Source organism: Lytechinus variegatus, chromosome 7 (genome assembly GCF_018143015.1).
Source record: "Lytechinus variegatus isolate NC3 chromosome 7, Lvar_3.0, whole genome shotgun sequence".
Lineage (NCBI taxonomy): Eukaryota > Metazoa > Echinodermata > Echinoidea > Temnopleuroida > Toxopneustidae > Lytechinus > Lytechinus variegatus.
In genome coordinates this window covers 5,708,273-5,723,645 of record NC_054746.1, presented here as the reverse complement: position 1 = coordinate 5,723,645, position 15,373 = coordinate 5,708,273, and the positions used below count along the sequence as shown (strand labels likewise).

The window sequence follows — 15,373 nt, the reverse complement described above, 5'->3', positions numbered from 1 at the left end:
ACTACAAATGTTACATCTTCCATTTAAAAACTCACAACATAGGCAAACCTCGACTCCTCACTCCACACAAAACTACACTCCACGAGACAAACTTACTTTTAATTTTTTCATTTATTATATAACATCATAAATGGGAGAGCCATTAAACTTGCATTATATATTAGTTACAAAGACAGGTTACACGTGGACATAAATATAAATACAACTGATGAACAAACGCGATAGCCGAGGGGAAATTCTGATTTCTATTAATCAATACATGATGAAAATAAATATAATTTCACCTAATGGTAAAAATTATTTAACAGCTGATGAACAAATGTGCTTATGTGATATCCTAGGGAAAATGTGATTTCCATAAATCAAAAAATCCATATTAAAGTTTCCCTACATCAAGGAGAATCGGCTTCTGATTTACAATGGCGATAAAACATGGCCCGCTGGAAGAACATTTTTCAGAACTAAACTGGCTACCCTGGGTAAATACTCTGTTATCATTATTTTTAATGGGCCATAACGATGTCAAGAAAAGGACCCCTGATTAGTGTATGAAAAGTGCTTTCCTTTCCATGTCTAAGGGGGTGTTGCAATAAAATATTTGCAATCAATAGCAAATTTCAGATGTTAATGTACAAAAAATAGATAAATTGTAACAAAAACAATCTTACTCGTTTTTCTTTTATACAAGGAGCAGAACATCAATCAGTTGCAAAGTTGCAATGAAATGTATGAAATTCGATCTTGCAAAGTTGCAATGAAATGTAGGAAATTCGATCGATTTTAGGACCTAAAATAGACTTGCGATCAAATACAAGTTTTTTGCAACACATCTTAAAGACAATTTAAATACAGGAGACTTTGCCTATGTCAAATCTATTGGGACCATGGAAATCTGTGTGACTAAGTTGAAATTTGACAATCAAATGATGGCATTTCTTTGATAGCAATAGAAGCTAAAAGATTGGTCCCAGTTAGGGGTGTTTTTTTTTTCCATGCATCACATGTTGATCATAAAAGAAGCTAAATTGACTTGTTGGGGGTGCGTCTTTAAATGCATTGCTTATTGAATGTAAAAGAAGCTAGATTGGCATCAGTTAGGGGCGTTTCTTTGAATGCATCACTTTTTGATTGCAAAAAGAAGCTAGATTGGCATCAGTTAGGGGTGTTTCTTTGAATGCATTGCTTATTGATTTCAAAAGGTAAATTGACGTCAAATAGGGGTGTTTCTTTGAATGCATCACGCAAAAGAATCTACATTGGCATCAGTTCAGGTTTTGAATGTATCGCTTATTATTGCAAAAGAAGGTAAATTGACATCAGTTGGAGTGTATATCTTTGAATGCATCACCTACTGAATGCAAAGAAACTAGATTGCCATCAGTCAGGGGTGTTTTTTGAATGCATTAGTTGATTGCATCGCTTATAGGATGCAAAAAAAGCTAGATTGGCATCAGTTTGAGTGTATTTTGTTGAACACATCATTTATTGAAAGCAAAAGAAGCCAGCTTCGCATTGGTAGCTCCAGTCAGTTTCTTCGAATCTTTCTCAGGTCTCCCAGGTTTAATTCTCTTCTCTTCTCCTTTCTCTGCTTCATCACCGATCCGTTTTCTCTTCTTTTCTGACTGCTTCTTCTCAGGTTGCGTGTTGGCATGGTCATTTTGTTTTGTGACTGATTCTGCTGCCTTTTCTTCCATTTCCTAAATGAAAAAAAAAATATGAACACAGATTTGGAGATTATGGTTTGGGTTTGGAGTGTAGCCTTGTACATAAGAAATGGGGGGGGTGTTTTACAAAGACTTTAAGTTAGACTTAGAGTCTCACTTAAATTCATAGTTTCATGCAGTATAAAAGACATCACGACATTGGTTAAAATAAAGAGGAGGCGTCTACTCCGTATTAATCAATAAGATTACATATTATATGCTTTCCAGTGAGTTCACTTTTCTTCATTTATATTATCCATAATCTGATTTGAACCTACTTCCTTTGTTAATTTGTTTGAACTGAAGAATAATTTCAATCACTCAATATGTCAATCCATCAATCAATCCATCCATCAATCCATCCATCAATCCATCCATCCATCAATCAATCAATTAATCAATGTGCATGTTGGCCTTAAGCCTATTTGTGAAACAGCCACAGGACAATCAGAAAGTCAGAAGAGATGTTCAAGAGCTTAGAACAGGCTTTGAATTCAGATATTTTAGGGCAAGGCCATTTTTTTTACATCAGGCATATGTCTATATCTCAGCTCAAATGAAAAAAAAAAACATTAAGGGCACAATTGTCAAATTTCCCAGGAAAATTAGAGGGGGACTCAGGGGTGTGAGTGGTCACAAATAAAAAGATCTGAAAAAGCTGGAGAGTGTTGAAAACGTCTGAAATAAAAAGAGCTCCCATTCTTTTTTGTAGAGGAAAGCCAAAAATAAGCTGAAATTAAGCTGAAAATCAAAACAAAACAAAAATCGGAATCAAAGTGTCACTCACACCCCTAGGGACTGAGTCCAGTTAACAGGGCATCCACGGTTATGACCTGCCAGCAATGTGGCTATAATTTAGAAGAAATTGAAGAAATAATAATGATCTTTAAAGTTAAAGTGACTAATGTATTCATATCAAGGAGAGTGAATAAACAAAGATATCTGAAGGGATCCCTCACAGTAATAATTTGTACCCTTATTTATCAAACTGTCAAAAAGTGAGTCTTATGCATACAAGATCAGGATGACATTAAAAAAAAACTTCGAACGAGGTTTCAATGTTGAAGCTACCATTTGTGTGAATTAAAGCAGCAAATCCACTGTTTGGAAGGTAGGGGGCAATCAACAATATTTCGCTCCCCGCCCCCTTCTTTGAATAGCATGACATGTGTCTACACCCAGAGAAGCCACCACTGACAAAGCTATGCCTATGTCTCGCTTCTGCTACGAAGGTGAGATAACAAAAATTATCACCTTCTTTTCATCACTTGACATGTCTTTCCATTTCTGCATTGCCAATTTGATGATCTCGCTAGCACTCAGTTCGGGATTTTCCTCTTCTAACAAGTCACGATTTTTGGACAACCAGAAATTGAAAGCTGATGGCTTCCTGGGCACGGGATAAAGGACAAAATAACAGGTAATGATGAAAAATGTTAAATAATATGTAGGGTTTTCTGTGATACAATGATAGAATTAGTCATGAAAACTACTATTCATTTAGTAGTCGATTTGACATTTTCCGAACCTAGAAATGTTCTTTCCGATGAAGTTTTTTTCTTGATTCGTGTTCCTATGGGGTCCTAGAACAAATTCAGCTTGGTTGCCAAAAGTTGCCGTTTGGGCAATTTTGCTAATTTGCATAAATCCAAAATGGCCGCCAGATGCCATCTTGAAAACCTAACTTTTGAACCCCTGTCCACAAAATGATGAGTAATGACTCGTTTTAGGGGTTAAGAGATGTGTAGAACTGATTTCTGTAATCATTTTTGCAATATAAGGTCATCTTTAGGTCAAATCCAAGATGGCCGCCATATGCAATCTTGAAAAATTGACTTGTGTTCCCCTTGCCCCAGAATGACGAGTAATACCTCTATTTAGGGGTTTTGGGGTGTTCAGAATCCATTTCTGCTTTCTATTTTGCAATATAATGTCATCTTCAGGTCAAATCCAAGATGGCCGCCATATGACGCCATCTTGAAATATCAATTGTTGAACCCTTTGCCCCAGAATCATGAATAATAACTCTATTCATGAGTCATTAGGTATGTTGATTCAATTCATGTAGTTATTTTGCACAAAAGATAATCTTCAGATCAAATCCAAGATGGCCGCCAACCGCCATCTTGAAAAATTACTGTCTGAGGCTTATACGTGTTAGAACTAATGTAAAGGGATTTCAGTAAGAATACTCATTTCTTTTATTAATTCTCAAGTTCATTTCAACATTAATTGCTCAACTTAGAATGAATCCTCTAGGTTTGGGCTATCCATTTCGAGTGTATTTTTTTAAGGTCCATTCATACCTTTGTACTGAAGAGGCTTTTAGGGTCTTATTTCAATTTGAAAGTGTTTTATCAATATTATTTTTCTAAATCAATGTGTCCAATGATTGGTAGGCATCAGTTCGCCTTAAAAGACGATGGTGTAGCGCTAGGCCTTACATTTTCGAGAGTGACTATAGAGCTCCACTCTAGAGTGGCAGTCTCTAGAGCAAATTTTTACAGATGAAGGAGGATGGCGCTGAGACACGTTTATATAGAGATGCTGCCCTAGCCTTCCTCCTAGGCCTTTGGTCTGGCCTTTGGTCTGCCAATTTAGCATTCCGATTATTTTCTGACGTCTTGACCCCTGTACTTAGTAGCTCTCCATAGAATGGATGGCGACTATCATCTACACCTTCATAAGTGTTAGTGTCTATGCCGGCAAGTTTTATGTCATATCTGCATGTGTCTTTAAAACGGAGGTGTGATCTATCGATGGGGTGAGACCAATCACACAGCTTACCTTACCTTGGCGAATCCCTTCTTGGATTCGCCAAGGTTTCATGGGGCAAACATGCCCCAACCACCTGAGGTGCCTTTGACTAAGGAGCGAGAATAAGCTTTTGATGCCAGCACGTACGCTGAAGGGCCTCTGTATTTTTCACTTTGTCCTGCCATTTAACGTGCATGATACGTCCGAGGCAGCTGACATGGAAGGTGTTTAGCCACTTTTCTTGGTCGGCGTACGTTTTCCAGGACTTACTTCCGTGCAGGAGCTTGGCCATGACTGTGACAGATTTTACAATCCTGATGCTTATATGCTTGTCCTGTGAAAGGGGACAAGAGACATATAGTCGGTCCAAGGTAGGTGAGGAGTCCACCATAACCAGACGAGTGTGTGCTGTTGATATACATATCTGGAGGACAGTCGGTGTCTTGAGTCTATCAGGATTTCTGACTGTCTCAAAGTCTGATGGATGGTCCAAACCCCTTACATGCACAAGACAGGCAGCTGTTATGTATGACTAGGTCTTGTACTCCCACTTCTTGAGAGACAGGGGCGACATCGTTTCCGTAAAACATTTCACGAATGAGAACAATCCTGACCGTGGAACAGTCTTGGGGAGCCTATCTTCTGCAGGAGGCTAAAGAGTGCACTCCTGCTGACCAAGTCAATGGCTCTTGTCAGGAGGAAAAGTCCAATAATAATTATAAAGGAAGTTAATAATTAAATCAATTTTTTGAAAAAAAATACGGAGAAATCACTTTTTAATTCAAATAATACTTTAAAGTCATTTCACTGGAAAAGTATGGTTGCACAGAAATAAAAAAGGGATCAAAACTCCCGAAATCATAGCCCAAACCTTGAATGGTTTAATTCTAAGGTAAGCGGTTAATGACGAAATCTATCAACCATCTGACCATCTTAGACATGACTTGACCTCGAACTAAAAATGGAGTGATTAAAAGAAATGAATCATTCTCACTGAAATCCCCTTACATGAGCTCCAATACATAACAACAACCTTATAAGGGACAGCACTTCTTCAAGGTTCAATAGTCTCGGTAGAAGTTTTTTTTTTCTTAAATATGGCGTTTAGTGGTCATGTTGGATTATTTTGACCTGGAGATGATCCTATATTGCAAAATTATGAACAGAAATTGAATAAACATACCAAATAACTCACGAAAAGAGGGATATTATTCATGATTCTGGGACAAAAACTTGAGAATTAATAAAAGAAATGAGTATCTTACTGAAATCCCTTTACATTAGTTCTAACACGTATAAGCCTCAAGACAGTAATTTTTCAAGATGGCGGTTGGCGGCCATCTTAGATTTTATCTGAAGATTATCCTTTGTGCAAAATAACTACATGAATTGAATCAACATACCTAATGACTCATGAATAGAGTTATTATGCATGATTCTGGGGCAAAGGGTTCAAAAATTGATATTTCAAGATGGCGTCATATGGCGGCCATCTTGGATTTGACCTGAAGATGACATTATATTGCAAAATAGAAGGCAGAAATGGATTCTGAACACCCCAAAACCCCTAAGTAGAGGTATTACTCGTCATTCTTGGGCAAGGGGAACAAAAGTCAATTTTTCAAGATTGCATATGGCGGCCATCTTGGATTTGACCTGAAGATGACCTTATATTGCAAAAATGATTACAGAAATCAGTTCTACACATCTCTAAACCCCTAAAACGAGTCATTACTCATCATTTTGTGGACAGGGGTTCAAAAGTTAGGTTTTCAAGATGGCATCTGGCGGCCATTTTGGATTTATGCAAATTAGCAAAATTGCCCAAACGGCAACTTTTGGCAACCAAGCTGAATTTGTTCTAGGACCCCATAGGAACACGAATCAAGAAAAAAACTTCATCGGAAAGAACATTTCTAGGTTGGTGTATTGAGCCTATGAGACTGTCAAATCGACTATAGTTCAAGATATATAATGCAACATAGATACTTTTTTCATTAAATGTATGTAGGGACAGTGATTTTCCGCAATCGCGGAAAACGGACGGAATTCACGGAAAAGGCCTTTTGAAACGGAAAGTGGCATTTCAAACGGAAAATCACGGAAAACGTATTTTCCCTCAAAATACACAGAATAGCAACAGAAATTACTCCAAAATAACAACAAAATGAGAATATTAAATGGCCACAAAACCCCAGAAAACACGATCTCACTTCGCTACAATCATGACAATAAACACATCGTGATTGCTCTCGACATCAGCACACTCGATAGTACCCCGCGATCGTACCCAGCCAGCCAGGGTTGAGCTTCACATCGCTTCAGATCGCTCAACTGAATGGTCGTGTGTTGCTGCCCTCTACTTTTGAAGATGTAACAGCAGGATATCGTGGTCTTAAAATCCAAGATGGCGGATTGGCGAAAGTCATTGACTGATGATAACGATGTCCAAAAAAACCCAAAATTATCGATGAAATTTAATTTCACCGTAAAATTATGAAAATACTTACCATGATTTTCTTATTTACGAGATAACTGGATATACCCATTTGATTTGCTAGTTCATTACGATGAACCTGCGTGCCGAATATAGAGTACACAATTTTTCCTGCGCGCGCGCTGCATCTCCCTACCAACGCACTATCCCAAGATCGTCGCGCAATTTGGCGTCCATTTCCTCTCATGAGCCTGCGGGCAAGACATGTTGTCACACAAGGCGAGGGGTAGGAGGGAGGGTTCAAATGGGTATATCCAGTTATCTCGTAAATAAGAAAATCATGGTAAGTATTTTCATAATTTACATCAATAACTGGGATATACCCATTTGATTTGCTAGACCAACACGGATTCAACGTGAAGGGAGGCATGTCTAGACTAAGAAGTGCGTTAAAATAGGGAGATGAAGACACAAAGGCCGTTGCCTTACGGACAGGGGAGGCGATAAAGCCTCATGTGAAGAAGTCCTTAAGAGCAAGGAGTGAAGGAAAGAGGGGCGTCAATAGACGGACCTCGAGAAGTCGTGAACGACGATTCCAAGAAAGAGCCCAAGAAGAATGATACTAAGTATCATGGGCCCTCGGCCTAGTGTCAGGAGAACAACATCACCAGCTGACTAGAGCGTAAAATTCGGAATTTGTTGAAATTTTCAACAAGAAACGTGATTGGAAAACTGTAGCTTTAAGGCTCAGTAAGTGATCCATCGAACAATCTGAGAAGGCGAGAGATCTCAGAAGCCTCCGCGTGGGAGAAAGCGCCCAGAATTCGATATCCGTCTCAAATGCGTGAGGGCAGACATCTGCAGAATTCTGATAGAGAGCTGTGGCAGAAAGTTACTAGCGGTCCGAAGGGGACTAGGAACGACGGAGAGTAGGGATTTAAGAAGAAAACCACTCGTAAGGCAGTCAAGGGTCGAGAAAGCGACTGAGTGTCATCCTTTTAATAAGAAATACCGCGGACCTGCTGCCTATGTAGAATAAAGCAGTCTGGTTAAAATAGCTCAACCGGGCGTGTCAGAGAAACAGCGCGGTACACATCACGACAAAAGTGTGATAGACCGAGTGATCGAGAGAGAACTCAGGATCCCCTTTCTCCCGTACTGATCGAAGCACCCATCTGAGGGTGCAGTGCCCGCGGTGGAAGAGGTGGCTTGGCTCAAGCCACCATTGCTGAGAGAGCCCGTGAGGCTAGGCTGCGATGGATGACCGCCGGGCGGGGGAATCCCTAGCAGAAGCAAGTGTACGCCAGAGGGAGCTGGCGAAAAGTCTCTGTCATGATCCTACGTGAAGGCGACAATCAAGAGATGTTCTAACGAACAGACATCGCCAGATATGATACCTCAACAGTACGTTCCCAACGGAATCGAATGAGGTAGCAACGGCCCTGTCCTATCAAGTTAGGGACGGAAACTGGCTAAGAGTGTCGATGTCCTCGCTTGAAGAAACAAGCGAAGGAGGAGGGAGACTTGAGGAAAATAAACACAAAAATTTCCATCAGTCTGCGGTGAGAACCAGTTGTTTATGAAAACAGCCACAAGGCCTGGTCTCTCAGGTGATCGTAAGAGCAAGCACCGCCGGCGCCGGTTGCGGCAGCGTGGAACAGTCCGATATCGGAGAATAAGGAGTTCCAAAAAGCTGCGGGGGGCGGCAAAAATGACGCCCTAAGCAGTGGGGGATGAGCATCTAAGTTTCTAAAAGAAGAACTCCAGTGAAGTAAATCACTTACATGGAGAGACTCATCCGCAGTCGGCCCGAGAAAAAGCGGGTCGTAGTGATTGTGGTTAGGTAGGCATAAGCATACATGCATCCACGGTTACATCATCCTCGGTCGTGCGGTGACCATGGCCACATGCATTGCATGGAGGGAGGATGAAAGCAGCATGCGAGGCGACTCGAGTGTGCCGAGTGAAAAAGCTTCTAAATAAGAAGACGATTCGACAAATGGGCACGGTAAGACATCCACCGTAGACCACTCCACACAAGGAGGAAACGGCGGAGCCGCCCGCAAGCTTGACCCACATAGAGAGCAGTCTATAACATAGACTGTTAGAGCTCGACCGATGGTCTGAAGGCGTACTGTTTGGTGTAAACTCGCCGACCCGGTACGGTGGGTGTGCCCAGAAAATAGGCATAGAATGCCGACAGAGAAGTCTGGGGCTTTAAACAAGCTTGAACGCACGTACATAGCCAATAATCTCATGAGATGTACGGCGGTTTCTTTCCTCCGAGATGATGCTTACCCGACCGGGAAGGACTCGGGGAACAGCTGTGAATGTCAACAGGAGGGATATCTAGCATATGAAAAGCTGATTCCCTCCAGGTATTCGGTGCGGGTGCTTTCGGCGGTGTCCGGCTGGACGACCGGTGATGGCAGCTCGGGCAGGGCTCGAACGAGCCGCCCGAATACGAGACAATAGGTTAACATAACCATAATGCACTGGGTGGTGAAGGCGTAGCGATTACTAAGCACAGGAGAACTTTAAATCGCCGTGACATTCAGATCCGATATACATACTCATAAGTTCGGAGAGCTATGAGGTAGTGAGACATACCGCTGAGCGGTGATGGTGCTCATATCGGAGTCGCCCTCTCTTCAGCGGCGATCGCTGGAGGACGGGTGTCTGTACTAGCCCTGACTCTGGCCTTGCAAGGGTAGGAGCTAAGTAAGACAGGGCACCCTTACTTTCGAATAGAAAGTGAGGTTCAGGCCAGAAACCGACGGTCCCGTCGCCTGGGCGGACGGACCGCGGACGTGATAGGTTGCCCCCTCAAAGCAGCCAAACATTCTCACGAGAGAAGTGCGGCATGCGGTATGTAAGAGATTCTTACCTCCAATCTACGGGCCCGCTTAGGGGGTAGAATGGAGAGAGTTACCGCTGAAGGAGTCGTCGCCGTACGTGGGCTTGACGTAGAGGGCGAATTCGGGAGTACCTGCATACAAAGGGGAATACCCATGCAGGTAACTCGCCGATGGCTCCCCGGAGTGCGGGTTGGCGAGAGAAGTCTCAATCCGCTCAATACCCGACGCCAGCAATAAGACCGCGGCGGTCTTATAATGACGGAGAACACGAGGATAAGAACCCGTAATGCTCGGGGACGCATAGATGCAGCCTGAACGGATGCAAAGTCCAGCCGTCGGTCACCGAGAGCTTGCCGACATATTGATGCTTGAAAGCCGTATGTCGGAAGCACCTGCATAGAAACGGGGGTCACCGTGTAGGTGAACAGCGTTTCAATAAATGCCCGGTGTGAGAGGACAGGTGATTGCTTGAGCCGCACAGTGCTTAGCAAGGCGGCTGAAGCTGATATGAAGCGTGGGTGAATTACCCGCACTGCTCATGGGAGTATGTGCGACGCCTGACCCACAAATATCGGGAGTCTGGTGACATAATGGAGGGCGATGCCCGTATGTCGATAACACCTGTGTATTAGCGGGGATTTCCCTTGCAGGTGCGTGAGCCGGCGAATCATGAAATCGCCGGTGACTCTCCGAGGTGCAAGATGGCGAATGTCTGCTTAACCTGCCCGGTGCTCGACACAGCGGTTTTAGCTGACAGGGAGCATGAGGATAAAGATCCGTGATGCTCGAGGGCGTTCTGTTGTAACATGAAGTTACGACGCCTGGCCATCGGCACAAGAATCAGAAAGGTCTGCCCGCAAAGTGGGATTAGCGACCTAGACTTTCTTCTTGTTATTCCTCTTCTGTGCGGCCCCCGCCGGGGGGCAGAAGAGGGAACAATCATCGGGAGTCTGGCGACATAGTGGCGGGCGACGCCCGTATGTCGATAGCACCTGTGTATTAGCGGGGATTTCCCTTGCAGGTGCGTGGGCCGGCGAATCATATTGCCGGTGACTCTCCGAGGTGCGAGACGGCGACTGTCTGCTTGACCTGCCTGGTGCTCGACACGGCGGTTTTAGCTGACAGAGAGCATTAGGATGAAGATCCGTGGTGCTCGAGGGCGTTCTGTTGTAACATGAAGTTACGACGCCTGGCCGTCGGCACAAGAATCAGAAGGGAAGGTCTACCCGCACAGCGGGGTTAGCGACCTAGAATTTCTTCTTCTTCCTCTTCTATGCGGCCCCCGCCGGGGGGCAGAAGAGGGTATAATGATCGGGAGTCTGGTGACATAATGGCGGGCGACGCCCGTATGTCGATAGCACCTGTGTATTAGCGGGAATTTCCCTTGCAGGTGCGTGAGCCGGCGAAACATGATATTGCCGGTGACTCTCCGAGGTGTGTTGGATGGCCGGTGTCTGCTTGATCCGCTCGGTTGGTAGTACCGTCGGCTGAAGCAGGCAAGCCTGGGGGTAAAAACCCGCAGTGCTGGAGGGCACTCTAGATTAGCTTGAGAAGCTGAGAGGCCTGGCCATCAAAAGAATCAGAGGACAGACCGCCCGACGGAGCGGGGCTTACGTCTGTGGTTCTCCTCTTCTTCTTTTCTTCTTCTTCGGTTGCTCCGGCGCCGGAGCGGAAGAAGGGACAAGAGGCTGGGCTGCGCCTGTCTTCCTCTCCTTAGCTCTCCCACGGGGAGAGCTAGCCGAGCGAGAGGAGGCGTCGGCCGAATCTGACGGCGTCAGATTGAATTGAGAGTCCGACACGGTCGGACTCAGGTGCCTCTTCCGACTAGGGGCTGGTAGCCCTTTGCCGACGCTCCCTAGAGGGGTCTTACACGGCATCGAGCCTAGTCTTTGCCGGGTGGAGAGACCCGTGCTCTCCCCCCGGACTTTAGGTGACCCGATGGCCGGTGGGTCTGACAGCCCTAGAGGAGTCGCCGTTTTCTGTACTAGTGCGACGCTCCCCAATAAGGTTCAGGTTCCGGGACGGAAGCCTTGGCCATCACCGTGCGGGCACGTGGTCGCAAATCCACGGTTCCACCCTTATTAAGCGGGGCACGTGAACGCGCGTCCACGGTTCCACCCCTTTGAGAGCCCACGGGGCTCTGACTCTGTTCTCGCTATCTATACTACCTGTGGTGGGGGATAAGACCCCGGTGTCGGGCCCCGAAACAGCAGCCGCCTGAGGCTCTTCAGAAAGAGAGTCCGAAAGGCTCATTATTGCCGTAGGGTGATCTAGTAGTAAGATAGAAAAAAAAAAGAGAAGCAAAGGGGGTAGGGGGGGGGGGTAACAAACCCCAACCCAGAAGACAAGGACCTCAAAAAGCGGACTTTTGAGAGTCAAAAACGGATCTCACAAGGATGATACAAGGTAAAATCCCAGAACAAAGGAAACAGTAATAATTAAGAATTATTAAGAGACACTGTCCCTGAAGTCCGTTAGAAAATTTAATTATTTGATTATCACAACAAGAATCTGCTTCCGCCAAAATTCTGAAAAGAAGGAAGGGGGGAAGCATCTAAAAAGAAGAAAACACTAAGTTTTTTTTTTTTTTTTTTTTTGTTGTGTCCACCTGTTCAAAAGAAAAAAAATAATTTTTCTTGAGGTGAGGATCAGCTAAGGAAAAAAGGGGAGCAAGATTCCCTTTCTTTTTTTTTTTTATAAACAAGAAGTTTAAGAAAAAAAAAAAAAATTATAAGTCCAGAGACCGGTAGCTGACTTGAAAAGGAAGGGGGGAAAAACAAAGATAGCTTTCCCGAGAAGGAAGGCCGAGTCAAAGGCGACGAACGCTGACAGGAGACGGCTTCCTAAAAAAAAATTCTAAGTATTCTTGTGAAGGAAAGAAAATATATATTTTTTTTTTTTTTTTTTTTTTTTTTATAATTAATTGAATAATTAATCAATTAATAAACACAAGAACAAAGGATTGATTGAAACAAAAGAACAATCAACTAACTCGAAACAAGAAACAAAGAACTTGAATCGAGGCAAAGGAGCAAGTCAAGAATTAAAAGAATCAATCAATTAATTAATTAATCAATTAACCAATTAATTCAATTAATAAATACAAGAGCAAAGGATTGATTGAAACAAAAGAACAATCAACTAACTCGAAACAAGAGACAAAGAACTTGAAACGAGGCTGGAATACGACGCTCCTAACGTCCTACAGAACCTATCTGTGGAGAAATAAATCAATTAAATTCACGACGAGTCGTATAAACGAAGAAGTCAGTGAATAAAAAGAATTAAAAGGATTAAAAAGGAGCGAAGACAACGCCCGAGCAGGAAGGCGCGGAGCTATGGGGCGGAGAGGTGAAGACAACCCGCCTGTGAGAAACGTATCTTTAAAAAACAAACTCACGAAGAGGGACAAGAAACGTTAAAATAATATCACGGAAGCTCCGCGCGACGTGATAATCCTATAACAATCTTAGATGAGAGAAAATAAGATTGAAATAAGGGAAGAATTGCACAATAAAGTATCCAAACGGAAAACAGAAATGCAATTTTGAGAGTGTACTTAGCTTGCGACTGCACTCGACCGCAGGCGAAAGTAAAAGAGGAAATGGACGCCAAATTGCGCGACGATCTTGGGATAGTGCGTTGGTAGGGAGATGCAGCGCGCGCGCAGGAAAAATTGTGTACTCTATATTCGGCACGCAGGTTCATCGTAATGAACTAGCAAATCAAATGGGTATATCCCAGTTATTGATGTAAATAATGCTTATTATGTGAAAGGTGAGGATGTATGCGTGCTAAATCAGTTTGAAAAATCATGAAATACACCAGCATAGATCCGATTAGAACGGATTCTATTGTGTTGTTGGTACAGTAGTAGATACAAACTTTGGCCAGTGCGAGTGTATGCGCTTTGATTTTGCTATTCAATGTGTAAACGGAATTGTCACTTTTCCGTGTGTACAACGTCTATGGGGAAACGGAATTTCCGTTTTCTGACGTGCTGAAACGGAATTTGAGATTTTCTGAAACGGAAAAGGCCCTTTTTTGAAACGGAAAATCACTGTCCCTATGTATGTCATGTTTCTGTTTATTTATGTCTCTATAAAAATTCACCAAGGTGATGAGTTATGATTGATCTGATCAATCACAACAATGGAAAGCCAGCAACGTCAAAAGTATTTGTTTCCTTGAAAATTCAGGGTGCTTTTCTTTGCTTACAAAGGACATTGTGCAAATTTCCTTGAGAAAAAATTAATACATTGGTGGATTTCCATAGAGTTAAGGTTGATTGGATCAATCATAACTCTTTGTGAGATGAGGCCCTGGGCCATTTCTAACAAAGAGTTACGATTGATCCTACAACATCAAGTATATGGAAATCCATCATGTCGTGATTTCTTCGACAGGAAATTTGCACAATGTACATATCAAACAAAGAGAAGCAATCAAGAATATCACATTTTTAAAGAAAAAGTATGAATGTATGACTATACATCATATCAAAAAAGGATTTTAGATGTTGGTGTTGTTGGCTTTCCATAGTTGTGGTTGATCGGATCAATCGTAACTCTTTGTAAGACAGGAACCTGAAGCACATACTTACAGAATACCACTATAGAAAGACATGAGCAATACTTTTCATCAGGCCAATCGTAACAAAAATAAATACAATTCAACCTTGCAAACAGGTGGTGATAGTAGGTACAGTAATCTCAGCAATAACCTCTAAAGACTACTCAACTCCTAACAAATCATGAAATCTATCTCATATTTTTAGTAGGATAGAGTAGTGGGGAAAAATAAGAGAATTAAGATTTTTACAACGAAGGAAAAAGTAGGGACAGTTGAACGCCTGCTATAAGAATTTTTTTTCAGAGTTGCACCTACAACTTGAACTCTAAGGCCCGTATTCTGAAGTCAGGTTTAACTCAAACCATGGTCCAACTCTGTGCTAAAATTATGGGAAGCCAAAAGTGTCAAAATTTGTATTAAGTTGTACATTTCTTATGTTTACGTGCTCTCTCCTGATTCATGGATCGTGAAGACAATTATCTATTTACACTTCCAAGACAATCATGAATGCTTTGAGAGTCAAATGTGCTGAAATATGATATCTCTACTGTTAGTCCTCCACACTTTAACCACAAATTTAAACCTGAGTTTAAGTTAAACCTGACTTCAGAATATGGGCCAAATAATCCTAACAAGAATGCAGAAAGAGAACATTTATCCAATCGGTGTTTATACGAACTTCTATCATACCATGCCATAATACATTGTTGAAATTAAAATCGTGAATCTTTAAGAGAATATTAATCTACCTACTTTTTGTTCTGAGATGCAGTGTCTGCTGTATCTGATGGTTGCTTTGCCTTGGAAGTAAACAACGTTGCCTGGGTTCTTGCTTTTGTTGAATCCCCATTGCTAGCTGCGACCTTCTGTGACATCTTCCCTGCAATTTGAGATACGAAATAGAATATTAAAAAGCATGAAAATAAGTACTTCCTTGATGTGGTGAGACCAATGTGTAGCGTGAGTGTGAGTTTGTAACTGATAGTGGATTGGATGGAAAAGGCGAACAGAGTATGTCGGTATGGACATGTGTTGAGGAGGGTTGA

The 15,373-nt window shown here is 42.6% G+C and overlaps 1 protein-coding gene across 1 annotated transcript in view; it reads right to left on the bottom strand.

Annotated features, from left to right (window-relative positions):
• Nucleotides 1–1,292: 1,292 nt before the first annotated feature.
• The window catches only part of LOC121418286 (WD repeat and HMG-box DNA-binding protein 1-like), a 50,514-nt gene continuing 36,433 nt past the window's right edge, over nt 1,293–15,373 (bottom strand). The window contains exons 22-24 of the mRNA XM_041612066.1: nt 15,081–15,207; nt 2,958–3,093; nt 1,293–1,697 (exon numbers count right to left, since the gene is read on the bottom strand). Coding sequence (XP_041468000.1) covers nt 1,479–1,697; nt 2,958–3,093; nt 15,081–15,207 — 482 coding nt within the window. The 3' untranslated portion in view covers nt 1,293–1,478. The remainder of the gene's footprint in view (nt 1,698–2,957; nt 3,094–15,080; nt 15,208–15,373) is intronic.